General features: G+C 44.3%; 1 protein-coding gene across 6 annotated transcripts in view; it reads right to left on the bottom strand.

The window, feature by feature from the left end:
• The window catches only part of NINL (ninein like), a 168280-nt gene that overhangs the window by 5110 nt on the left and 137515 nt on the right, over positions 1-25655 (bottom strand). For 5 of the 6 annotated variants that reach the window (XM_059134247.1, XM_059134242.1, XM_059134246.1 and 2 more), the window contains 5 exons: positions 18796-18900; positions 17761-17830; positions 5701-5856; positions 4906-5019; positions 49-258 (listed from right to left, as the gene is read on the bottom strand). In XM_059134247.1, coding sequence (XP_058990230.1) covers positions 49-258; positions 4906-5019; positions 5701-5856; positions 17761-17830; positions 18796-18900 — 655 coding nt within the window. The remainder of the gene's footprint in view (positions 1-48; positions 259-4905; positions 5020-5700; positions 5857-17760; positions 17831-18795; positions 18901-25655) is intronic. The other variant, XM_059134243.1, reaches the window with a different exon arrangement.

The raw sequence follows: 25655 nt of genomic DNA, 5'->3' as shown, positions 1-25655 counted from the left end.
CACCACCGTCACCATCAGCAGGGCCTTGGGGCCCTTGTGCCCACTCACCCATTGTGTCTCCAGCCGCCTCCCCTTTTCCTTCTGGAGAAGGCACTCCTCACGGAACCGCCAAGCCACCTGCCGTTCCTCTTCTAGCAGCTGCTGCAGCTCAGCCACATGGTCCCGAGGCACCAGCCCCTGCATCTGCTCCTGCAGCCGATGAACCTCCTCGGAGTGTTGGGACTGGGCCAACCCCAACCCCAGGTTGGCTCTGTGCAGCTGCCATGGGATAAAGCCAAGACAGGGCTGGTGTGACTGCTGAGCACTACAGGGCCATTATCAGACACACAAGACTCCGAGGTTACAGAGAGCCTACAACTTGAAGGGCACACAAGGCATCCAGCCTCCTTGGTCCCTGCATCTGCAACTAAATGCAGGGTTTACAAAGAACCCCCTCGTTTGAATTCTGACAGCCAAACTCCGGTTTGGCTCGAGCTTCCACACAGAGACAATCTGGAAGACTCAGGTCTGTATTCTCAAATTGGTGATAGTTAGCTTCCCACTGCATCCAAGGGAGAATTGTGCTATATTCTGTCTGGTTTAACCTTTAGTAGACTTCAGAGAGTCCATGTAACTATTGAAACCCACAGAGAGCTCACGCTTCTGAGACAGTCGAGGCCAAGGCCATAGAGGGCAGAACCCGCACTGAAGCCTGAAAAGATCAGCAAGCACAGAACCACCCCAGCACCCAGCTCCCCAACCACAGAGGATGGCAAGATTTCACTGGAGTTGTGCAGGGCCATTATTATTGCACAGTGTGTAACATAGCCAATCCTTTTATTAAACATCATTTAAATCACTCTGATTCTGGAGACTTCATCTAGAATACCCAGAATTTCCTTGGCACCCTAACTAGCCTTGTCAGCTCTCACACACTGGCAAGGCTCCACAGGTGGGAGAGGGAAGTGACTCTGTCAAGGGTCACATTCAGAGCAAGTCTGAGGTGGGGTCAGAGAGATGGGGAGGGTACTGGCTATGGCGACTCGAGGGCAAGAGTGAGGCTTCAGGCCACTACATCTCCCTGCATCTCTGAGGGGCCGTCTTGGGGGACCATGTCATCACTGTAATGTGTGGCTGTTCTTTTTTTTTTTTTTTTTTTTAAAGATTTTATTCATTTATTTGACAGAGAGAGATCACAAGTAGGCAGAGAGGCAGGCAAAGAAAGGAGGGGTGGGGAAGCAGGCTCCCTGCTGAGCAGAGAGTCTGATACGGGGCTTAATCCCAGGACCCTGAGATCATGACCTGAGCTGAAGGCAGAGGCTTAACCCACTGAGCCTCCCAGGCACCCCATGTGTGGCTGTTCTTAGGACAGGGGTCATCCTGGAGAAACACCCGCACCTCCCGCACAAAGTTTCCAGAATAGCTATTTTTGGAGAGTGCAATATAATGATTTAAAGATCAGGTGACCAAAATACATTTCTCAGAGATACCTGGTCTTCATCCACAGATCCTAAAAATGCTTCAGAGGCATAGAGTTGAAACAGGTGTCTTGTTATTAATGAAGATGATTTTTGGACCACACCTAGCAGTGGGGGCTGGCTGCCAGGAGGGCCAACCACAGGATTAAGGGTTGGAATTTTTAGTCCCACCCCCACCTCCCTGGAGAGAAGAGGGGCTGGAGGTTGAAACAGTCAATGGCCAATGAATGACTTTGTCAATCACAACTGTGTAATGAAGCCTCCAGAAAAACCCAGAAGGACAACCATATGATCTGCTTCTGGAGATCTTCCATGCTTGGGGAATCAGAACACTTCCATGTGCCACCAGGCTGGGCTCAAGCTCCATGAGGACAGATGTTTGGGACCTTGACCTTCCTTCCCTTGACCTATCTCTTCCTCTGGCTATCAGTTTGTTTCCTTATCATATCCTTCAATGAACTGGTAAGTGTTAAGTGTCTTCCCTGAGTTCTGTGAGCCACACTAGCAAACCAGTCAAACCTTGGGAGGAGGTGGTTGAAACCTCCAATCTGAAGCTGGCTAGTCAGAAGCACAGGTTACAGCCTGGTCCTGGGGATGGCCTCTGGAGGGGCTGCAGGGGCAGTCTTGTAGGACTAAACTTCACCTGTGGGGTCTGATGCTGTCTCCGGGCAGAGTGTCATAACAGAATTGGATTCTCAGATACCCTGTTGGTCTATGAACTGCCTGTTGTGTCTGGGGAGCCCCCTACACAGTGGTGGAATTGGGTCTGGGAACCCTGAGAGAGAGGGACAGAGAGGGGAGAACCAGTTCGAAAACACACCCCTACAAATGTAGCCTTCTCCTGACTTTCATGATCTAGACAGTGATCTGGCCAGAAGCTGAGCCCCAGACCAGGCCCTGCTGACACCGTATCAGAGTGCCCATGCATCCCAAAGGTGCTCCTGCTCTCTAACAGCACTCCCCAACACGCTGATGCCGCTCCTTCTTTAAACACTTTGCCCCCATGCCCCTCGCTGCCACCCACTGTGGCCACCCCTCCACTCTGGACTCGAGTGCCAGGGATAAACTCCTGTGGGAAGGCCCCTTTCTGTCCCAGCGTGAGGTCTCTGTGTCTGTGGCCCTAGCCTGCAGCTGTCTGTGCAGGATGAGCAGCCCATAACACCTACCACCCCTATCCCCGCTGACTGCATCCTGAGCCTCTCATCTCCCTCCTGGTGGAAGTGAGGCTCTAGCTGGAGCCCGGACCAGCTCTGGAAACCTCACCTCCACTAATACATAACAAGGCCCCAGAGAGCACTGGGGCCTCCCACAGCCAGAAAATGAGGGTTGATGTGTTCTGGGAGCTGAGGCACAGCAGTGAGCTGCCTCAGCCATCAGCTCTGCCCCTCTGAGCTCACAGGCTGCTCTTCCTGCCCCTTGAGGGATGGGGGCTCTGTTCTCTTTGTCTTGAGAGGTGAGGAATGTGTCCTCGCCCATGGAGAGGTGGGCTCTGTGCCCTCCCTCTGAATCCAAGCTAGACCAACAGGATGTGGGGGGGAGTAATGTTCTGGAATGCCATGGCACAGTGCTAAGGAGCCTGACATCTCTGACTGCTCCTCTAAGGGCCCCTGGTCGTCTCTCCTACCCAAGCTTCACTGCTGCTGCACTCAGAGAACCCCATGCCACCGAGAGGCTGGGTGTACTGGGTCCCCAGGCACCAGCCAAACCTGCACACCAGCCCTTCGAGCCAAGGGCTTGCAAACAGCTGATCCAGCCATGCCTTCAGAGGATGCCTGTCCCAACCCCACTGGAATGCCGTGGCCCCCCTGACACAGCTAGTGACAATAGCCCAGGTGAGCCAGTGAGCCCATAGACCGTGAAGGAGAATGGTACACAGTGCTACAAGCTGCCAGGTTTGGGGGTGGCTTGATATGCTGCAAGTCAGAACCAAGCCAAGATGGGGATTCCCAGGGACATGTGGTACGTGCAGCATTCTGCTCCCCCACCCTCACTCTGAGAGGCACAAAGTCCCTTGGCCAGGCCCTTTAATGCCCTCCCCCGAGTTGCTCCCCTGCTTACACCTGTTCAAGCTGCCCTCTCTCCCTCTGGGCCTCCGCCTCAGAACCACCCACACAAGGGTGCCAGTCCTGACCCTGACGCCCTCCCACGTGGCTCCACACCCATCCTTACCACGCGCGGCCTGTCTCAAGACTCCTTACATAGCCTGTAGGCTCCCCTTACTTCCCTCATGGGAATTTTCACTGATGTGGTTTTGGGGGTCCTCTTCTAGATCACAAAGAAGGGGAAACCAGCTCATATAACAGAAAGACTGCCTAAGTAAGGTATCTTCTGCCTGTGACAATGGCTGATTCCTAGTCCCCAAGGGCTCAAACTGCTCAAGGCAACTTCTCAAGCTTCCTTTCAGACTTAAAGAAAGACAGAGAAGGGATCTTCTAAATGCTCAGAAGTACCTCTGGGGCAGTGCTTGTTTGCAGTGGGAAGGCTGAGAGCCCACAAGCCCCCAAAACACATCATAAGGCCTGGGTGGTGGTGGGGGTCCCACAACCAAGTCCAACTATAGGGCCAGGAGCCAGCTGGGGAGCCCTAAAGCGGCTCAGTGAGGGAAGTATGCAGGTGCCACACTCAAGGGAAGATAGTCCTGGGCCTCAGGCCAGTGGGTTAGAGACCCCTCCCATATCATGCTGGAGAGGTTTCTCCCATGGCCCCCTTTCCTTCCTGCAGCCCCCAGCCCTCTAAGCGCATCCCACATCTAAGTCCACACAGGATCCTCAGGGTACCTCCCGCAGTCACACACCCGCCATTCTCTCTCCTGCTCCCCCAGAAAGAACCAGCTCCCCCTCTCTTGTGTTCCTGGACCTCACACTGTCAGGGCACCCCAAGGTCCTTGCTTGGCCTGACCTGCTCTCATTTACTTGTCCAAGACTACAAGCTCTCCACCTTCCTCTCTGTACCTTGAGAACCTGGTGTGCTGGATAAATGCTATAGCAGGAGAGGAGGCAGGAGGCAGGAGCTTGACAACCACACTGTGTGCAATTTCAGGGCTTCTGTGCACAAAAAAAAGCCTGTGTGAGTATCGGATGGGGCACCTAGCTTGCTAACCACTGAGACTGCTCCGCCCTATGTCCTTGGATCTGGTGCCAACTCCTCCACCTCAGAAGCTACCTGTCACTCTCCTTCACTCTTCTGATTTGCAGATGGCACACCCAATAGAACAGCCTACTGGCCTCCTTCCCTTGTGCATAAACAGCTGTGCCCATGGATTTCTCAACTGAGCCTGGACAAGGCCCAATTCAGTCCTGGGACTGTAAGCACCCAGCCAGCTGTATAACCTCAGTCCAGCCTAATGACCTCTCTGGGCCAGACCAGTCCTGGCCAGGCTCTGTCAGTGCTAAACCGTGTTGACTTTCTTCCAGCTGAGACACCGCTACTGGCCATCATGCACACTCACCTGGTCTTGACTTTCTTCAAGAGTGTCTCTCAGCTGTGACTGTGACAGTCTCAGGCTCTGACATTCCTGATTCATGTGTTTGAGTTCAAGTTCAAGTTTTTGGATGTGCTCACCCTGTTTTTAAAAAATCAATTTCATAATATAAGAAATATCTCAGCATTGATACATGTTTGATGCAGAAACTTCAGAAATGTACAGAAAAACAAAGATTACAAAATTTAAATCACTCATCATCCCAGAAGCCTGAGGACCACACCTGACATTGCTGTGACTTCAGCCCTTCCTCCAAATGTGCATTTCTAGCCATAAGACTAATATAGCATCGTGTATGCTATGCTTTCCTCAGTGTATCTTGGGTACTTCCCCATGACATGAAATATTATTTGAAACATAATTTTTAATGGCTGCACCAGAATTTACAGCCTCATTCAGTATTATTGATGATTCAAGCTGATTCCAATTGTTTTGCTATTAGAAATATCACAGCAATGAAAATACTTCCAGCTAAGTCTTTCTACGATGATCAAACTCCCATAAGCAGAATTATAAAGTCAGAGCATACCAATATTCTTGATGTATGTTTTCCCCAAATGTCCTCCTGAAAGGTCTACCAATTTACTCTCCTAGCATCAGGATTTAATTCCTTTCTGGTTTTTCTAGATATTGAGGATTTGCAAAAGCTGCTAAGTCAACAAATTTTCCAGGGCGCTTACTTACTAAGTCTCTATCCTTACCTGAGGGGTGAGTCTACCTCCAGGCATTTTAAGGCTATTCCCGATGTTTTCAGATACTCACCTGCAGCTCCTCCCACTGCCCCACCTCCTCCAGTCTCTGTGTTAATAGCTGAATGGTGATGCAGTTCTCATTCTGGGCCTGGTGGGGAGAGGTCACCTCTCCCTGCTGAAGGACCTTCTCATTGAGCTGCGACACTTCATCCCTACATTTCTGACTCTGAAGCAAAATGGGTTAAAATGCAGATGACAAGGTTATTTTTTTTTAAACAGCAGTTCAATTCAGATCATTCCAGTGGTTCCCGACCAGGAACGACTTTGTTCCCTGAGGAACATCTGGCCATGTCTGGAGACACTGCTCGTTATCACGGTTGGGGAGGGGATAGCTCCGGTATGTCATGGGGGAGGCGCTCGGCACCCTCCAGTGCAGGACTGATCCAGCCCCATTTGGCCACAGGGCCATAGAGCAGAAAGCCTGCACCATGCCCCGGAGGCAGTGAAACACACCTGGATCATGAGAGGTGGTTACATCATGAACACACAAACCATTGCTCTCAAGACTTTCATATTTTTCACATTTCTTTCATGGTTATTTCCAATTATTATTTTAAGCAATTTGACAGAAAACACCCAACTGAAATGTATGAAGCTCCTCAGCGTCTCCTCTGATCTTTGTCATTAAACACATAAACACAGCTTTCAGCAGGGCGCAGGCAGTGATTAAATTGTATATTCTGCTTTTGCTCAGGATCCCCTGGCCAGCAGCCAGTGGATGCACGACAGGCGCCCGCCAGGAGACAAGCAAGGGCATGGTGCACGCAAACAGCAGCTACAACACTGCCCCTACGACCACCCCCCACTGAGGAAATACCCATTACTTTGAACTATTTGTTATGAGTGTCTTCATAGACACTGCACGACTGCTAATCTGCTTTTTCCCACAGCATCAGTTCTTGAGGCCATCGAGGCCAAGCGCCTACAGCCCCAGGTGTGGGCAGAGCAGCGTCCCTGGTACCACTTTCCAGTGCTGCTGGCAAAGCATGGGCACCACTCCCCCGACGGAGGCGCCAGCAACCTCTTACTATTATGTGTCTGAGGATCTGAGGATCTGAGGAGCAGGGGAGGGAACCCTGAAGTTGTTGCAACTTGGATCATTCATGCTTAGTGAGTCTACCCATTTTTCTAGTGACCACTGCTCCCTCTCTTCTCTGTACAGAGACTGTCACCTTGTCCTGTCCTTAAAATCTCAGAACTGAGGGCAAAGAGGTGTTTTCAACACATCATAAGCTCACGGGCATTATGTCTGGTATGGAACTCTGTTGTGTTTACTACATTTCATCATGAAAATTGTTTTTCAGTATTGATACACATTCATCTTGTTCTGAGGACAGCCTTGATTTCATTAACAGCCAGAAATGGAATCTGCCTTCAGTTAATTTTCTTCTGCTTACCTTTAATATTTAGTCTTTGTTTGGAAATAATTTCAAATTTCTACAACAGGGCCAGGGCTATGACAGAGAACATTTATGCACCCTTCAGCCAGGCTCACCGGCTGGCAGCATCCCTCATGTGCTTTTGCGGTGGACACGCTCTGCAGGTATGTGTACGCTCATGTGTAACCACACAAACACACACACACACACACACACACACACACACACACACACGAGGCCCTGCATACATGTTTCCTAAGGAAGTGAGTGTGTTCTCACATGGCTATCATGCAGGTCTGGCTCAGGACATGAATCATACCACCCACCTCCCAGGTTTGTCAACTGGCCCAATTACACCCCTTCCTCCCCTCAGGCAGTGCCTTTATTAGGCAGGCTGTTTTAGATTCCTTGAATCTGGGAAAGTTCTGTGGCCTTTGTCTTGTATGACACTTAAAATTTTGACAGATACAGTCCCTCCCCGCCTCGCCCCTATAACACTTCCTCACTTGGGGTCTGCCAGATGCTCCCGTGACTAGGTTGAGGTGTTTGCCCTGCAGGGCATCCTACTGGGAGCGCAGAGTGCCCTCTCTCTCTCAGTGTCTGTGTTCATCACCTCATTTCTAAGTTGCACTCATCTGGGTTTTATTGCAGAAGACAAAATGAGATGCTAGCAGTCATCTCCTGGTCACATTTTAAAACAAATGGATGTCTATGCTACATGGGCTTACTACGAACTCAGTCAGGCCTTTAGACCTAGTTTCCAGTTTATAGGCAGTACAAGGAACAGAGGACTAGACTGAACGACACTATCAGATCCAGAATGTGGGATGGCCTACAAGACAACTGCCAGGTCTCTTCAAAGAGACAGACTTGAAGGAGCAAAACAGGTGTGCCAAGTTAAAAAGACTAAACACATTGAGGCAGGCTGGCCATATTTTCCAAAGACAGCCTCAAAGACAGCCTCAACGGCCTCTCCCACCCCACATCCCCTTCTGCACAGTGACCTGGACACTCCCCACCCAGAGGAGATTGTGTCCCTCCCTGTGCCTTGCAGCATCTGGGTGAGGGTGTTATGGAATGATTTCTGAGGTCAGAAGCCTTGTCGCCTGCCATGTGGTCTTCCTGGTGCCCCCTTGTGACACTCCCTCCAGGAGCCGAGTCCCACAGAGAAGCCTGCACGTGATTCCAGCCCTGGCCTCTGGGTCACCCCAGCTGTCCAGTCTTTCCAGCCCCCATGATGCAGAGCAGAAGAGGGCCATCTGTCCTGCACCCTGTCTGAAGCCCTGACCCACAGGTTCTGTGAACGCGATCAGGCAGCTGTTTTCTGCCCCCAGAATGGCACTGATGGTTCAGTGAATCATCCTTAATTGTATGGTGTTCCAAAAAATTTACCATAGAAGATATTTTTGAATAATTAGAGAAATGTAAATATGGTTGGAATATTGGATGGTGTTAGATAATTACAATTAGGTTTCTTAGGTGTTACAGTAATACTGTGGTTAGGCAGAAGTTGCCTTAGAAGCAGGGTCTCACTCTCTTCCTTTCAAATGGCTTGAAAACACACCCACACATACACACCATACAGAGAGATACAAAGATGGGTATAAACAAAGAACTAAACTACTTATGGTATTGTTAACAACTGTCAAATTAAGGTTGTAGTATGGGGCTGATCAGTCAGTGTATATTATGTCAACAGTTCTGTGTGTTTAATGTTTTTTATTCTAAAAAGCTGAGGGAAGAAAACAAATGGATACCTAGAATCCAGTTACAAGTGTGTCTTAGAAATAGGCTCAAAAGGGGACGGGAGGCCCAGGAAAGCCCCAGATGGGTCCTTTCACAGGAAGTTGGTCACAGGCAAATGCAGCTGAACTTTTCATCTTAACTCAACCCAGGAATTACCCTCCTGATAGACAAGGCCTAAGCAAGGCTACTACACCCTCACCATGGACACAGACACCCAAAGCTGGGAGCCCAGACAAGCCATCTGCTCATCAGTGGTCTGACACAGCAGAACCACTCAGACCAAAGCAGAACCACTCAGTGACCACAGGCAGAGGGCAGAGGGCAGAGGCAGCACTGGGAGAGAAGAGCCTTGGGACTGACCTCAGGGATGGCACAGATTCAAGAAGCCACACATGGCAACTACCCCACACCCCGAGAACTAACGAGTAAGTTCAGCAAGGTGGCGGGACTTGCTAACCCATTGTATTTCTATGTCCTGACAGTGAACACACAGAAACCCAAATTAAAAACATAATACTAGTTCTGGTCTCTGGCCTCATGTGAAAAGAGCTCCATCTCCCCAATAAGAAAAATGCTGCTTAAATTGAAATCAACAACTCCTCTTCAAAACTTTAGAGAATTGTTATCATAGGGCAAACCAACGCCCTGAAAACTAGAGAGACAGGCTAAGGGTTCCCAGTTTACCAGGAGCAGAGGTTGGAACCTGAAACAGGAAGGGAAGTGGGTGCTGTAAGGACGATCGCTAGAGGCTGCGCCTGGCAGGCTTGAGAGTAAAAAAGTCACGGTCTCAGGGGAACCCCCAACTTTCCTGAGATGTCTCAGGTTCTTTCCCTTAACATCAGAGAAATTCCTCTCAGGCTTCTAGCAAGTAGGGGTAAAGTAATTGCTATGGACTGAACTATGCCCCTCCAAATTCCTATGCTAAAGCCCTCAATTCCCAATGTGACTGGAGATGAGGCTTTCAGGAGGTAATTAAGGTGAAATGAGCTTATATGGGTAGGGTCCTAATCTGACAGGACTATGACCTTTTAAGAAGTAGAGCTCTGTCTCTCTCCCTCTGTGTGGCCCTGTGGTGGAAGGGCCATGTGAGGACAAAGAAGGCTGGAGGTCTTCAAGTCAGGAAGGTCAGGAAGGTCTGGAGGTCAGGAAGAGGGCTCTCACCAGGAACCAAGGCAGCTAGTACCTCATCCTGGACTGTGGCCTCCAGAACTACAAGACAATAAATTCCCGTGAAGTCCCTCAGCCTACTGCACTTTGTTATGGCAGCTGAAGCCATTCTAAAGGACACTCAGAGGGTTCTGTTCCCTTCAAGAGAAATAATTATACCGGAGCTTAAATAACCACAAACCCTCCAGCCTTTCTGTCTTAGCACACACCACCATCAGAGTGGCTAAAATAAGAGTGACACCGCCAAATGCTGGCCAAGGATGTGAGGAAACTGGATCAAGCATAGATTGCTGGTGGGAATGTAAACTGTTACTGTCACTCTGGGTAACAGTCAGGCAGTTTCTTACAAAACTAAATGTGTAACTACCATAAATTCAGTACTTGCACTCCTGGGCACTTATCCTGGTGGAATGAAAACGTTCATTGAAAAAAAAAGTGCATAGGAATGTTCAGAGCAGCTTTATTTGTGATAGGCCAGAACTGGAATCAGCCCAGCTGTCCTTTAAAAGGTAAGCATTAAACTGTGGGACATCATCACACAGAGCAATATTTAATAATAAAATAACTACCATTCAGGCAATGCTAGATGAATCTCCAAGCAAGTATAATGTGTGAGAAGGGTCAATCCGAAAAGATACACTCTCTATGATTTTTTTTTAATATAACATTTTGAAATGACAGTTTTAGAAATGAAGGACAGAGGAGTGGATGTCCGGGGTCAGGGGCCAGGGTGGGTAGGCAAGAAGGTCTAAGTGTGGTTATAGAAGAACAGCATGAAGGATCCCTAAGGAGTTGGAACTGTTCAGTATCTCTCTCTCTCTCTCTTTTTTTTAAGAAAAAGATTTTATTTATTTATTTGAGAGAGATTGAGAGAGCATGGGCAGGGGAGAGGGCAGAGGGAGAGGGAAAAGAAGGCTTTTCACTGAGCAGGGAGCATTCCAGGACCCTGGAGTCATGACCTGAGCCAAAGGCAGATGCTTAAGCGACTGAGCCACCCAGATACCCAAGAACTGTTCAGTATCTTGACCGTGAACACACACAGTGATGAAATTGTATAGCACTCAGTACACATACACCACACACACACACACACACACCACACATATATGCACACACACGGACACATGTACACACCTATACACAGACTTACACGCAGACATACATATACACACACAAACCCATACACATACACATACACACATGCACACACATACCCAAACAAATGAGTACGCAAGTAAAACTGGATTAATCTAAGTAAGATCCATGGATTGTATCAATATTAATAGCTTGTTATGAGATTTGTTACAGGCTGATTTCTGTCAACCCAAAAATCATATGTTGAAGTTCAAACTCCCAATACCTTAGAATATGACTGTATTTAGAGATAGAGTCTTTAAATAGGTGATAACACTAAATGAGATCCTAAAAGTGGGCTCTAATCTAATATGAAAGTTATTAGGATGAGATTAAAACACAGGCATGTAATAGGGATGGCCATGTGGGGACACAGGGAGAAGACGGTCATCTACAAGACAGGCTTCATGAAATTAACTTGCCGACCCTTGACCTTGGACCTCTAATCTTGAGAAATGTAAGGAAATAAATTTCTGTGTGTAAACCACTCAGTCTGTGGCATTTTGTTATGGCAGCCCTAGTGAACTAATACAGATATTATACTTTAGTCTTATGAAGTGTTACCACAAGGGATCCAAAATCTTTGGGAAGCAGCAAAAGCAGTTCTAAGAGGGAAGTTTATAGCAAGTCAGGTATACCTCAAGAAGAAAGACAAATCTCTTATATACAATCTAACCTCATATAAAAAGGAGTTAGAGAAAGAACAAACAAAACCCAAAACCAGTAGAAGGAAGGAAATAATCAAGATTAGAGCAAAAATAAATGATATATAGAAACTAAGCAAACAAACAAAAAAAACCAGTAGAACAGACCAATGAAACCAGGAGCCGGTTCTTTGAAAAATTAATAAAATTGATAAACTCCTGGCTAGATTTATCAAAAAGAAAAGAGAAAGGAAGCAAATAAATAAAATCACAAATGAGAGAAGCAAAATAACTAACACCACAGAAATACAAACAATTCTGAGGGACTATTATGAAAAACTCTATGCCAACAAATTTAACAGCTCAGAAAAAATGGTTGAATTCCTAGAAACATATAAACTACCAAAACTAAAACAGAAAGAAACAGAAAATTTGAACAGGCTGATAACCAGCAGATAAATTGAAACAGTAATCAAAAATCCCCCAACAAGGAAAAGTCTGGAACCAGATGGCTTCATAGGCAAAATCTACCAAACATATAAATTAGAGTTAATACCCATTCTTGTCAAGCTATTCCAAAAAGTAAAAAAGGAAGGAAAACTTCCAAATTCATTCTATGAGGCCCATATTACCCTGATACGAAAACCAGATAAAGACACCACCAAAAAAGAGAACTATAGGCCTGTTTTCTGATGAACACAGATGCAGGAGTCCTCAAAAAAAATACTAGCAAACCAAATCCAACAGTAGCAAAAATCACTCATCACAATCAAATGGGATTTATTCCTGGGTTGAAAGGGCTGTTAAAAATTTGCAAACCAGGGTGCCTGGGTGGCTCAGTGGGTTAAGCCACTGCCTTCGGCTGAGGTCATGATCTCAGGGTCCTGGGATCGAGTCCCGCATCGGGCTCTCTGCTCAGCAGGGAGCCCGCTTTCCTCTCTCTCTCTCTCTCTGCTGGCCTCTCTGTCTACTTGTGATCTCTCTGTCAAATAAATAAATAAAATCTTTAAAAAAAATTTGCAAACCAATCAACATAATATATCACATTAATGAAAGAAAGGATAAGAACCATACAACTATTTCAATAGATATGGAAAAAGTGAAGTACAACATCCATTTGTGATTAAAAATCCTCAACAGAGTAGGTTTAGAGGGAACATAATAAAGGCCAAAGATGAAAAAGCTACAGCTAGCATCATCCTCAATGAGGGAAAAGCTCTCAGTTTTTCTCAGGTCAGGAATAAGACAGGGATGGATGTTCACTCTCACCACTTTCATTCAACACAGTATTGGAAGTCCTGACCATAGCAATCAGGCAAGAAAAAGAAAAAGCATCTAAATTGACAAGGAAGAGGTAAAACTTCCCCTATTTGTAGATGACATGTATATAGAAAACCCGAAAGACTCCACCAAAAAGTTGCTAGAACTGATAAATGAATTCAGGAAAGTTGTAGGATACAAAATCAACATACAGAATCTCTTTCATTTCTATACATCAAATATGAAGGAGCAGAAAGAGACCTTAAGGAATCAATCCTATTTATAATGACACAAAAAACAGTAAGATACCTAAGAATAAACCTAACCAACATAGTGAAAGACCTGTACTCTGAAAACTATAAAATACTGATTAAAAAAAACTGAAGATGACACAAAAAAATGGAAAGACATTCCATGCTCATGGCCCAGGAGAACAAATATTGTTAAAATGTCCATACTACCCAAAACAGTCTACACTTTTAATGCTATCCCTATCAAAACACGAACAGCATTTTTCCCAGAACTAGAACAAGCAATCCTTAAATTTGTATGGAACCACAAAAGACCCTGATTAGCTCAAGCAACCTTAAAAAAGAAAAGGTGAGGAGCGCCTGGGTGGTTCAGTGGGTTAAAGCCTCTGCCTTTGGCTCAGGTTGTGATCCCAGGTCCTGGGATTGAGCCCCGCATCAGGCTCTCTGCTCAGCAGGGAGACTGCTTCCCTTCCTCTCTCTTCCTACTTATCTGTCAAATAAATAAATAAAATCTTTTAAAAAATATTTTTTTAAAAAGATGAAAACATCACAACTCAAGACTACAAGTTATATTACAAGGCTATAGTAATCAAAACAGTGTGGTATTGGCACAAAAATATACACATAGATCAATGGAACAGCATAGAAAACCCATAAATTAAACTACAACTACATGGTCAATTAATCTTCAACAAAGCAGGAAAGAATATCCAATGAGGAAAAAGTCTCTTCAACAAATGGTGTCAGGAAAACTGTACAGCAACATGCAAAAGAATGAAACTGGACCACTTTTTTTTTTTACCACACAAAAAATTATACTCAAAATGGATGAAAGTCCTAAATGTGAGACCTGAAACAATAAAAATTCTAGAAGACAGCATAGGCAGTAATGTCTCTGACACTGGCCATAGCAACTTATTTCTAGATTTGTCTCCTGAGACAAGGAAAACAGAAGCAAAAATAAACTACTGGAATTACATCAAAATAAAAAGCTTCTGCACATTGGCGCCTAGGTGGCTCAGAGGGCTAAGCCTCTGCCTTTGGCTCAGGTCACAATCTCAGGGTCCTGGGATCAGGCCTTGCATCAGACTCTCTACTCAGCGGGGAGCCTACTTCTCCCCATCTCTGCCTCTCTGCCTATTTATGATCTCTGTCTATCAAATTTTTTAAAAAGTACATTTAAAAAGTTCTGCATGGTAAAGGAAACAATCAACAAAACTAAAAGGCAGCCTACAGAATGGGAGAAGATATTTGCAAATCACATATCTGATAAAAGGTTAGTATCCAAACTATATAAAGAACTTATAGAACCAACTAATCCAATTTAAAAATGGGCAGACCACATGAATAGGCATTTTTCTAAAGAAGATATCTGGAAGGCCAACAGACACATAGAAAGATCACTCATCACCAGGGAAATACAGATCAAAACTACAAGTATCACCTCATGTCTGTCAGAATGGCTAAAATCAACAACACAAGATAAAACAAGTGCTAGTAAAGATGCAGAAAAAGGGAAACCCTCATGCACTGTTGGTGGGAATGAAAACTGTAGCGCTACTGTTGAAAATAGTATTGCAATTTCTCAAAAAGTTAAAAATAGAACTACCCCATAATCCAGCAGTCATATTACTAGGTATTTACCCACAGAATACAAAAATACTAATAGAAAGACATACATATACCCCAATGTTTACAGCAGCATTATCTACAATAGCTACATTATAGAAATAGCTCCAGTATATACTGTCTGATGAATGGATAAAGAAGATGTGAGATACACACATACATACACACAATGAAATATTACGTGGTCATAAAAAAGAATGAAATCTTGCCATCAGCAATGACATGGATGGAGCTACAGGGCATACTGCTAAGCAAAATAGAGAAAGACAAATACCATATGATTTCACTCATATGTGGAATTTCAGAAACAAAACAAATAAGCATAGGGAAATAAAGATAGAGAGAGACAAACCTAGAGAGTACAGAGAACAAATTGATGGCTACCAGAGGGGAGGTGGGTGGGAGGATGGATAAACCAGGTAAAGGGAATTAAGGTCTACATTTATCATGATGAGCACTGTGTGATATATCAAGTGCTGAATTACTATATGTGCACTGAAACTAGTATTACACTGGATGCTAAATGAAATTTAAATAAAAACTTAAAAAAATATTACCATTGGGGGAAACTGGTCAAAGGATTTGAAGGATTTCTCTATATTTCTTACAACTACGTGAGTTGCAATTATCAATAACAATATCAATTTAAAAAAGAATTTAAAAACCCAAGAATGATACATCCTAGCTTGTGTGCCTCCTCCTTAATAATTCATCCAAAAGGCAGCTGCATGGCTCAGTCAGTTAAGTGTCTGCCTTCAGCTCAGGTCATGATCCTGGGGTTCTGGGATAAAGTCCCACATTCGGCTCCCTGCTCAGCAAACACTCTGCTTCTCCCTCTGCCCCTGACCCCACTCATTTGCACGCTTTCTTTCTCTCTTTCAATCTCTGCCTCACCAAAATAAATAAATATATAATCATCCAAAAGCCAGCAATTGAGACCAAGTATGAAAGGCATCTGTGCAGTGAAAAGAAGGGCCATACCTACCCCAATGTTCATAGCAGCAATGGCCACAATCACCAAACTGTGGAAAGAGCCAAGATGCCCTTCAACAGACGAATGGATACAGAGGATATGGTTCATATACACAATGGGATATTATGCCTCCATCAGAAAGGATGAATACCCAACTTTTGTATCAACATGGACAGATCTGGAGGAGATCATGCTGAGTGAAGTAAGTCAAGCAGAGAAAGTCAATTATCATATGGTTTCACTTGTTTGTGGAACATAAGGAATAACATGGAAGACATGGGGAGAAGTAAAGGAAAAGTGAATTGACAGAAATCAGAGGGGGAGACGAGTCATGAGAGACTGTGGATTATGAGAAACAAACTGAGAGTACTGGAGAGGAGGGAGGAGGAGGGGGTTAGGTGAACCTGGTGGTGGGTATTATGGAGGGCACATATTGCATGGAGTACTGGGTGTGGTGTATAATCAATGAATCTTGGAACACTAAAAAAATTAAAAAATAAATTTAAAAAAAAGGCAACTGTGTATGGGGGCAAAGAGAGGACCAGTGTGGGGTTAGTGCTGAAACATATTGGGAAGGGTATTTATGCGTGGGTTAAGGGGAGACTGATCAATAATAAGTGGATCTTCAAAAATAGAAACTGGCTTCTCACTGCTAGGATATGGTTCCTAGGATAGGATATCCTCTTCTCACTGCTAGATAGGAGTTACAAATATGGAAAGGGAGAAACTAGGCTCATCCCTATGATATTAGATGGGAATTGCATATATGGGATTTGAATTCATGATTTTCAGAAGAAAGATATATATAAATAAATACTCATATATATATAAATAAATACTCACATATGCATGTGAGTGTGTATGTAAATAAGAACATACATACTCCTTAGTTCTAGCCATTAATTGTGCCTGGAAGTAGTGACACCCCAGGAGCAGTGGGCACTCCTGATGCCTGGATCTTGGTCTCCATACACCATTCTAAAATAATGGTGACTGGGGGCTCCTTGTGGGAAGTAGCTGATTACAGGCTGAGGCAGGGGAAGTATTAGACCTGGAATATCTGGGGATACCAGAAAGTAAGGAGTGCTCAAAATATGACCAGGATCTGTCTGGAGGACCCAGAAACTACTGTGAGGGACTCCCATTGGCCAACTCCAGGACAATCTGAACACAAAAATAAATACTGATGGTAATGCTTTATAATGCATTGAATTAAACAGGAACCTAAGATGGTAATATAATGATGGGAATGAGTAAATAAGCCAAAAGGAAAGAAAGCTCTTCCTTATACTAGAATACCAATAAGATTAGTTACCAAGAGAGTAGTTACCAACTGACCACCATCACAGCAAGAAACAAAGGATGCTAAAATAAGGGGATGAGAGTTTGATGGGAAACAGGGTATTTACATAATATCAAAGCATCTACCCATAAACACTCACCAAATATAAAGGAAAAAGTAAGTTTACCATGGAGAAGCCCAGTCAACACCACCCAACCAGGAATCAAAGCTGAACTCACTAGGAGAGGGACAAATCATGCTGAAGAGGCATAATCTAAAGGGAACATCATATAACCCAAACTGAGGGCCTTCCTAGAAAAGAACTGCTTATAATCTCTGAAAGTGCCCTAGTCCTAAAGGACCAAGGACTGACGGAGGGAGCCCCATGATTCTGAAGGTAAGGGGACAGCTGGCAAAGCTCAGAGAGATGGGGGCTCTGGTGGCACTTCTGCACCCATGTTAACATCCCGACTTTGAGCCAGGGAAGGGGCGGATGGGCTGGCAACTCTCAGATCTTCCAGAAAAAATTTCTTTCCTTCCTTTTTGAAAATCTGAAATTACTTCAAACTAATGATGTTCGTGTCATGTGGGTATCAACACCTGACCTGTTTGTTGAGTTCTTCCACTTCAGAGCAGCTCTTTTCCTGGTTTCTCTTTAAAACCTCGATTTCCTTCCTGTTGAAGAAACAAAATGTATAGTGTCACTGAGCAGCCAGGTTCTTTTGTCCCAGTCATTGCCCCTGAACAGTGGGGGCTCCGGGATTGCAGCCACAGAACAGACTCTCACGCTTGCTCCTGGGACCCCCAAGCCACCACCCTGCCACTGTTCTCCACCACTGCCACTGCCCACCCAGTCAGGACCCCGACCCTGGGAACCAGAGGAATACTGTCACTACTGCAGGAACACAGTAAGAACCTCCATGGCATTTCTCGGTCACACAAAGTAAGATCTCATTAGCAAAATGTGACTCTTCACACCCGGCGGCACAGGCAGGACTAAAACAGCCTAGTATCTGTTGGTGTCTCTTGTAAATGTAAAACTTCCTGGCAGCAAATAAGGGAAATAATGGTTTCCTTCCTTCCTTCCTTCCTTCCTTCCTTCCTTCTTTCTTTCTTGAAGATGTTATTTACTTATTTGAGATAGAGCATGAGCACTAGCAGGGGGAGGGGCAGAGGGAGAGGGTGATGCAGACTCCCTGCTGAGCAGGGAGACCAACTTGGGGCTTGATCCTGGGCTCCTGGGACCATGACCTGGGATGAAGGTAGATGCTTAACCGGCTGAGCCACCCAGGGATCCAAGGAAACAATGGTTTCTATAGGGAGAAAAAACTTCTAGATTTCAGACTTGCTATAATCTAATAGCAATCACTTGTGGGCCACCTGCTCTGGATGATACTTTAATAATCTTTAATGTCATTGGGGAAAAAAAGGTCAAACTGTCCTTGGATAAGACTATGGCAAGGAAAGCAGAAAGCCACTCTCCTTCCACACACAGGTGTCTAGACACTCAACAGGCTGAGCCACCCATGCGTCTGAACACTTCCCACTTTCCCCAGCAACACCTTCAAAGCTCATTGTACAAAGGGCAAAGCATGTTGCAAACTGGAATCCAGGCAGAACCACGGAGCCAAGGCCCTTACCTCTGAGCATCATTTGTCCTTTCTGCTGCTTCGAGCTCTTGCTGAATCCTTCCCAGCTCATTTTTCAACAATTCATTTTCTTCAGAAAGCCTATCCAACTCGATTCTGCATGAAAAATTACCATGCTTGATAAGCATGGGGACCCCAGGAGCTGGCCGCAATCCATAGTTTACATGCATATGTTCTTGCAGGGGGAAGTCATGGTGGACCCTGCATCATCCCTGGATGGCACAGAGCACACTGTTCCTTTTCCTTTATACACTGCTAACCTGCTATGGTTTGCATCTCCCAAGCAATAAGCTACAGAAAATAAAACTTTCTCAGCTCAACAACTCATCAATGTATTCACCACCTCGGCTCTGTTTACTTCATGTTACAGTTGACCTGTTACCACATCTTACAACCATTAGCTAAAATGAGTGAGCACATGTTAGTATCAATGCACAATGCTGGCTGCGGGTCCTTAGGTTACTGCAAGGATGGTCATCCCCCCCACCAGAGAACTCTAGCATGAAGCTAAGGAACAAAAGGATCAGAAGACCAAAACACATTCTCCTCTTTAGAGAGCACTACCTGCATCATACACTCTGAGGTCAGCACGAGGGAGAAAACTGGGGAGATGCTCACATGGTGCAAGATGGATCCCTCAATGGGAAAAAGCAAGCATGAGTAATTACTACATGAACCAAGTCTGCCTGGAGCCACCTTTGCTTTCTAGTAACTTAGAGATCGCCACTTGGGTAACACCACTGACATATGACAGATAAGCAATTTACCAGAAAAGATCACAAATGAGGCAGCTTAAAACCCATATTTGCTGCCCAAGAAATTTATTCTTTTTTTTTTTTATTAACTTTATTTACTTGAGAGAGAGAGTGTGCACATGCAAGGGGAGGGGGAGAGGGAAAAGCAGACTCCTCACTAAGCGCAGAGCCTGACATGGGGCTTGATCCCAGGACCCTGAGATCATGACCTGAGCTGAAGGCAGACATTTAACTGACTAAGCCACTCAGGTACCCCACCCCCAACCACACACAGCAATTTACTCTTAATAGATGCTGGTCTGACATTTGTCTCCCCCCACCCCCATAGGTCCCTATCTGGCATTATCTTCTAATTTTTTCAATTTAAAAATACTCAAAGCCTCATGGTCTTATTATATTTATTTAATGTAATATGCTTATAATACCAAGTGTTAAGTATCTCTTTCATACCCATAAATGGGACTTTATTTTATCTCATGAGGAACTAAAGAGAAAAAGAGAAAGGAAAGTCACTGGAATTTTTAAAGCAGAAAATGGTTTAAAGCAGAGCAGTGAAACAAATGAGGTCTATGTTTGGAAACTGCCACTCTGGCTCCAGGTTAGAAGACAAATTGATTCACGGCAGCTGTGTGTGTTGAGGTTGGGGTTCTACTTCCAGCTTCCTGGACCTCAGATAAGCCAATGGTTGTCCCATCCCATCCCCCTCACCACACCAAGCATCTAGAGCTATGTGAGGCTGATCATGCAAAGGGATTATTGTCCTCAAAGAAGGTAATGGAAACCTCCAAGGACCCCCTAATAAAACAAAAATCTCGAAGCTAAAACCCCAGCTGTGAGTATTGAGCCACACAAAGATAGGGTTACCCTGAGGCCAATGCCTATGTCAGCACTGTTATCAGCAGCATGGAAAAACCAGACTGTGGACGCCTACTAAGCCAGTGCCCTAGAGGAAGTTAAAGTGGTCCCAGATTAGCAGGCTCCCAATTCTCAGCAAAAGCAACATCCGCCCTTTCTTCAGAAAGCATCCTCTACTACAGTTCTGGAGATTCCCAGAGATTAACGTCACATAAACCTGAGTTCACAATCAAAGATCACCACATCAGAAAAGCACCTCTGGGGGAGGAGTCAAGATGGCGGAGAAGTAGCAAGCTGAGACTGCTTCAGCTAGCCGGAGATCAGCTAGATAGCTTATCTAAAGATTGCAAACACCTGAAAATCCATCGGCAGATCGAAGAGAAGAAGAACAGCAATTCTGGAAACAGAAAAACAACCACTTTCTGAAAGGTAGGACCGGCGGAGAAGTGAATCCAAAGCGACGGGAAGATAGACCCCGGGGGGAGGGGCCGGCTCCCGGCAAGCGGCGGAGCAACCGCGCACAAAATCAGGACTTTTAAAAGTCTGTTCCGCGGAGGGACATCGCTCCAGAGGCTAAACCGGAGCGAAGCCCACGCGGGGTCAGCGTGGCCTCAGGTCCCGCAGGGTCACAGAAGGATCGGGGGTGTCTGAGTGTCGCAGAGCTTGCGGGTATTGGAACGGGAAAGCCGGCTACAGAGACAGAGCCGACAGTAAGCTCGCAGCTCCGTGTTACCTTGAACCGGTCGCAGGCTCGGTGAGCTCGGAGCGCGGCCGGAGGTCAGGCAGACGGGAGTAACTGGGCGCTGTTCTCTGAGGGCGCACTGAGGAGTGGGGCCCTGGGCTCTCGGCTCCTCCGGGCCGGAGACCAGGAGGCCGCCATTTGTATTCCCGGCCTCTGGAACTCTACGGAAAGCGCTCAGGGAACAAAAGCTCCTGAAAGCAAACCCGAGCGGATTACTCACCCCGGCCCCGGGTAAGGGCGGTGTAATTCCGCCTGGGGCAAAGACACTTGAAAATCACTACAACAGGCCCCTCCCCCAGAAGATCAACAAGAAATCCAGCCGAGACCAAGCTCACCTACCAAGGAGTGCGGTTTCAATACCAAGGAGAGCAGCAGAATTCCAGAGGAGGAGAAAGCCAAGCACGGAACTCATGGCTTTTTTCCTGTGATTTTTTTTTAGTCTTGCAGTTAATTTAATTTTTTCTTTTTCATTTTTTTTTTTTTTTTCTCGCCTTCGGGTAAAATTTTTTTTTTTTTTTTTTAACTGTTACCTTTTTCTTTTTTAACGATTTTTTACTAGTTTATCTAATATATATATATATATATTTTTACATTTTTCTTAGGTGTTTTCTTTTTTAAAAAAAAATTCTTTTCTTTTTTTTTTTTTTTTTTTTTCTTTTTTCTTTCTTCCTTTTTGAACCTCTTTTTATCCCCTTTCTCCCCACTCACGATTTTGGATCTCTTCTAATTTGGCTAAAGCATATTTTCCTGGGGTTGTTGCCACCCTTTTAGTATTTTACTTGCCCCTTCATTTACTCTTATCTGGACAAAATGACAAGACGTAAAAATTCACCACAAAAAAAAGAACAAGAGGCAGTACCGAAGGCTAGGGACCTAATCAATACAGACATCGGTAATATGTCAGATCTAGAGTTCAGAATGACAATTCTCAAGGTTCTAGCCGGGCTCGAAAAAGGCATGGAAGATATTAGAGAAACCCTCTCGAGAGATATAAAAGCCCTTTCTGGAGAAATAAAAGAACTAAAATCTAACCAAGTTGAAATCAAAAAAGCTATTAATGAGGTGCAATCAAAAATGGAGGCTCTCACTGCTAGGATAAATGAGGCAGAAGAAAGAATTAGTGATATAGAAGACCAAATGACAGAGAATAAAGAAGCTGATCAAAAGAGGGACAAACAGCTACTGGACCACGAGGGGAGAATTCGAGAAATAAGTGACACCATAAGACGAAACAACATTAGAATAATTGGGATTCCAGAAGAAGAAGAAAGTGAGAGGGGAGCAGAAGGTATACTGGAGAGAATTATTGGGGAGAATTTCCCCAATATGGCAAAGGGAACAAGCATCAAAATTCAGGAGGTTCAGAGAATGCCCCTCAAAATAAATAAGAATAGGCCCACACCCCGTCACATAATAGTAAAATTTACAAGTCTCAATGACAAAGAGAAAATCCTGAAAGCAGCCCGGGAAAAGAAGTCTGTAACATACAATGGTAAAAATATTAGATTGGCAGCTGACTTATCCACAGAGACCTGGCAGGCCAGAAAGAGCTGGCATGATATTTTCAGAGCACTAAACGAGAAAAACATGCAGCCAAGAATACTATATCCAGCTAGGCTATCATTGAAAATAGAAGGAGAGATTAAAAGCTTCCAGGACAAACAACAACTGAAAGAATTTGCAAATACCAAACCAGCTCTACAGGAAATATTGAAAGGGGTCCTCTAAGCAAAGAGAGAGCCTACAAGTGGTAGATCAGAAAGGAACAGAGACCATATACAGTAACAGTCACCTTACAGGCAATACAATGGCACTAAATTCATATCTCTCAATAGTTACCCTGAATGTGAATGGGCTAAATGCCCCTGTCAAAAGACACAGGGTATCAGAATGGATAAAAAAACAAAACCCATCTATATGTTGCCTCCAAGAAACACATTTTAAGCCCGAAGACACCTCCAGATTTAAAGTGAGGGGGTGGAAAAGAATTTACCATGCTAATGGACATCAGAAGAAAGCAGGAGTGGCAATCCTTATATCAGATCAATTAGATTTTAAGCCAAAGACTGTAATAAGAGATGAGGAAGGACACTATATCATACTCAAAGGGTCTGTCCAACAAGAAGATTTAACAATTTTAAATATCTATGCCCCCAACGTGGGAGCAGCCAACTATATAAACCAATTAATAACAAAATCAAAGAAACACATAAACAACAATACAATAATAGTAGGGGACTTTAATATTCCCCTCACTGAAATGGACAGGTCATCCAAGCAAAAGATCAGCAAGGAAATAAAGGCCTTAAATGACACACTGGACCAGATGGACATCACAGATATATTCAGAATATTTCATCCCAAAGCAACAGAATACACATTCTTCTCTAGTGCACATGGTACATTCTCCAGAATAGATCACATCCTCGGTCCTAAATCAGGACTCAACCGGTATCAAAAGATTGGGATCATTCCCTGCATATTTTCAGACCACAATGCTCTAAAGCTAGAACTCAACCACAAAAGGAAGTTTGGAAAGAACCCAAATACATGGAGACTAAAGAGTATCCTTCTAAAGAATGAATGGGTCAACCGGGAAATTAAAGAAGAATTGAAAAAAATCATGGAAACAAATGATAATGAAAATACAACGGTTCAAAATCTGTGGGACACAACAAAGGCAGTCCTGAGAGGAAAATATATAGCGGTACAAGCCTTTCTCAAGAAACAAGAAAGGTCTCAGGTACACAACCTAACCCTACACCTAAAGGAGCTGGAGAAGGAACAAGAAAGAAACCCTAAGCCCAGCAGGAGAAGAGAAATCATAAAGATCAGAGCAGAAATCAATGAAATAGAAACCAAAAAAACAATAGAACAAATCAACGAAACTAGGAGCTGGTTCTTTGAAAGAATTAATAAAATTGATAAACCCCTGGCCCGACTTATCAAAAAGAAAAGAGAAAGGACCCAAATAAATAAAATCATGAATGAAAGAGGAGAGATCACAACTAACACCAAGGAAATACAAACTATTATAAGAACATACTATGAGCAACTCTACGGCAATAAATTTGACAATCTGGAAGAAATGGATGCATTCCTAGAAACATATAAACTACCACAACTGAACCATGAAGAAATAGAAAGCCTGAACAGACCCATAACCAGTAAGGAGATTGAAACAGTCATTAAAAATCTCCAAACAAACAAAAGCCCAGGGCCAGACGGCTTCCCGGGGGAATTCTACCAAACATTTAAAGAAGAACTAATTCCTATTCTCCTGAAACTGTTCCAAAAAATAGAAATGGAAGGAAAACTTCCAAACTCATTTTATGAGGCCAGCATCACCTTGATCCCAAAACCAGACAAGGATCCCACCAAAAAAGAGAGCTATAGACCGATATCCTTGATGAACACAGATGCGAAAATACTCAACAAAATACTAGCCAATCGGATTCAACAGTACATTAAAAAGATTATTCACCACGACCAAGTGGGATTTATTCCAGGGCTGCAAGGTTGGTTCAACATCCGCAAATCAGTCAATGTGATACAACACATCAATAAAAGTAAGAACAAGAACCATATGATACTCTCAATAGATGCTGAAAAAGCATTTGACAAAGTACAACATCCCTTCCTGATCAAAACTCTTCAAAGTGTAGGGATAGAGGGCACATACCTCAATATCATCAAAGCCATCTATGAAAAACCCACCGCAAATATCATTCTCAATGGAGAAAAACTGAAAGCTTTTCCGCTAAGGTCAGGAACACGGCAGGGATGTCCATTATCACCACTGCTATTCAACATCGTACTAGAGGTCCTAGCCTCAGCAATCAGACAACAAAAGGAAATTAAAGGCATCCAAATCGGCAAAGAAGAAGTCAAATTATCACTCTTCGCAGATGATATGATACTATATGTGGAAAACCCAAAAGACTCCACTCCAAAACTGCTAGAACTTATACAGGAATTCAGTAAAGTGTCAGGATATAAAATCAATGCACAGAAATCAGTTGCATTTCTCTACACCAACAGCAAGACAGAAGAAAGAGATATTAAGGAGTCAATCCCATTTACAATTGCATCCAAAACCATAAGATACCTAGGAATAAACCTAACCAAAGAGACACAGAATCTATACTCAGAAAACTATAAAGTACTCATGAAAGAAATTGAGGAAGACACAAAGAAATGGAAAAATGTTCCATGCTCCTGGATTGGAAGAATAAATATTGTGAAAATGTCTATGCTACCTAAAGCAATCTACACATTTAATGCAATTCCTATCAAAGTACCATCCATCTTTTTCAAAGAAATGGAACAAATAATTCTAAAATTTATATGGAACCAGAAAAGACCTCGAATAGCCAAAGGGATATTGAAAAAGAAAGCCAACGTTGGTGGCATCACAATTCCGGACTTCAAGCTCTATTACAAAGCTGTCATCATCAAGACAGCATGGTACTGGCACAAAAACAGACACATAGATCAAT

This window comes from Mustela lutreola, chromosome 9 (genome assembly GCF_030435805.1).
Source record: "Mustela lutreola isolate mMusLut2 chromosome 9, mMusLut2.pri, whole genome shotgun sequence".
In the NCBI taxonomy this organism is placed as follows: domain Eukaryota; kingdom Metazoa; phylum Chordata; class Mammalia; order Carnivora; family Mustelidae; genus Mustela; species Mustela lutreola.
The sequence above is the reverse complement of the archived record's forward strand: the minus strand, read 5'-3'. Positions and strand labels throughout refer to the sequence as shown.